The sequence below is a fragment of the Poecilia latipinna genome, unplaced genomic scaffold (genome assembly GCF_001443285.1).
Source record: "Poecilia latipinna isolate Pla-1442-1.1 unplaced genomic scaffold, P_latipinna-1.0 Scaffold246, whole genome shotgun sequence".
NCBI lineage: Eukaryota > Metazoa > Chordata > Actinopteri > Cyprinodontiformes > Poeciliidae > Poecilia > Poecilia latipinna.
The window spans coordinates 190,526-191,614 of NW_015112862.1; the positions used below are offsets into that span (position 1 = coordinate 190,526).

General features: G+C 39.9%; 1 protein-coding gene across 1 annotated transcript in view; it reads right to left on the bottom strand.

Moving 5' to 3' along the window:
- Nucleotides 1-217: 217 nt before the first annotated feature.
- The window catches only part of dynll2a (dynein, light chain, LC8-type 2a), a 7,860-nt gene continuing 6,988 nt past the window's right edge, over nt 218-1,089 (bottom strand). Inside the window, exon 3 of the mRNA XM_015032581.1 lies at nt 218-795. Within this exon, the coding sequence (XP_014888067.1) occupies nt 658-795 (138 nt within the window). The 3' untranslated portion in view covers nt 218-657. The remainder of the gene's footprint in view (nt 796-1,089) is intronic.

The following is a 1,089-nucleotide window of genomic DNA, read 5'->3' on the forward strand; positions in this document are numbered from 1 at the left end:
AAATGCCTGCACTCACTCCAGTGCCTCCTCCAGAGTGTAAAGTGTGTTCAGCAATGTGACATCTTTTCTGAACGCGGCTGCTAAAGTTTCACCTTCGGCTGGAAATTGATCGAATATTGAAATTAAATCAACCGCCCCCCGCCCCCAAAAAAACAAATCTCGTTTCCCGTGCGGTAGGGATGACATAATTTCCTACATTTTACCTTTTCTTTTTTTCTCTTTACCTTGTTCAAATTTTTTCCATGATCACACTTACATTTTTTTTTTTTTTAAGATGAATCGTCGTGCACAAGGTTTAACGTCACGATTTAAAACACGAGTTTCTCATAATGGGGGTCTGGCGATGCCACGTGATGAAGGAAAGCAGATGAACCACTACATTCTACAGCTTTCCTGAATAGTACAATCAAGGGCCACATTGAAATCTCTCACAACCTAGAATCAACAAAAACTACTTCAAGTTGCATTCGAATGGCAACTATCGAAAAGTAAACTTACTGTAACATACATATTATATAAGTGTTATAGTCCATGCAGTTTGCGCACGGCGGATTTTGCATCGTTATGGTATGTCATAAGTGTTATGGGAGACATCAGCCACCAGTGCATTTCCAATGTAGGTTCAGGGAGAAAAACTCCTCGACACACATCAGAAACTCAGCCGGACTTGAAGAGCAAGATGGCCACCTGGCCCAGGTAAAAGTAAATAAAATGCTTCGTCTCATGGGTGACGTAGCTGCCAAAGTTCCTCCCAACGATGCAGTGCCAGGTGGGGTTGTACTTCTTGTCAAACTCCTGAAAAGAGACGAGGGGAGAGGATTAACGGCCGGGTTGTGGATGTTCACAGCCAAGAATGTGGCGACCACAGAAGATACAGGGGAAAGGCAGTTTTTAGCATATTTTAATTTATACACATACACACACACACACACACACACACACACACACACACACACAAGATTGCATTAAATTGGAGGAAGGAACCTTCTTTTTTTGACAATATTTTGCATTAAAGCTGAAGCATGTAACTTTTGTTAAATAAATTGCTATATATATATATATATATATATATATATATATATATATATA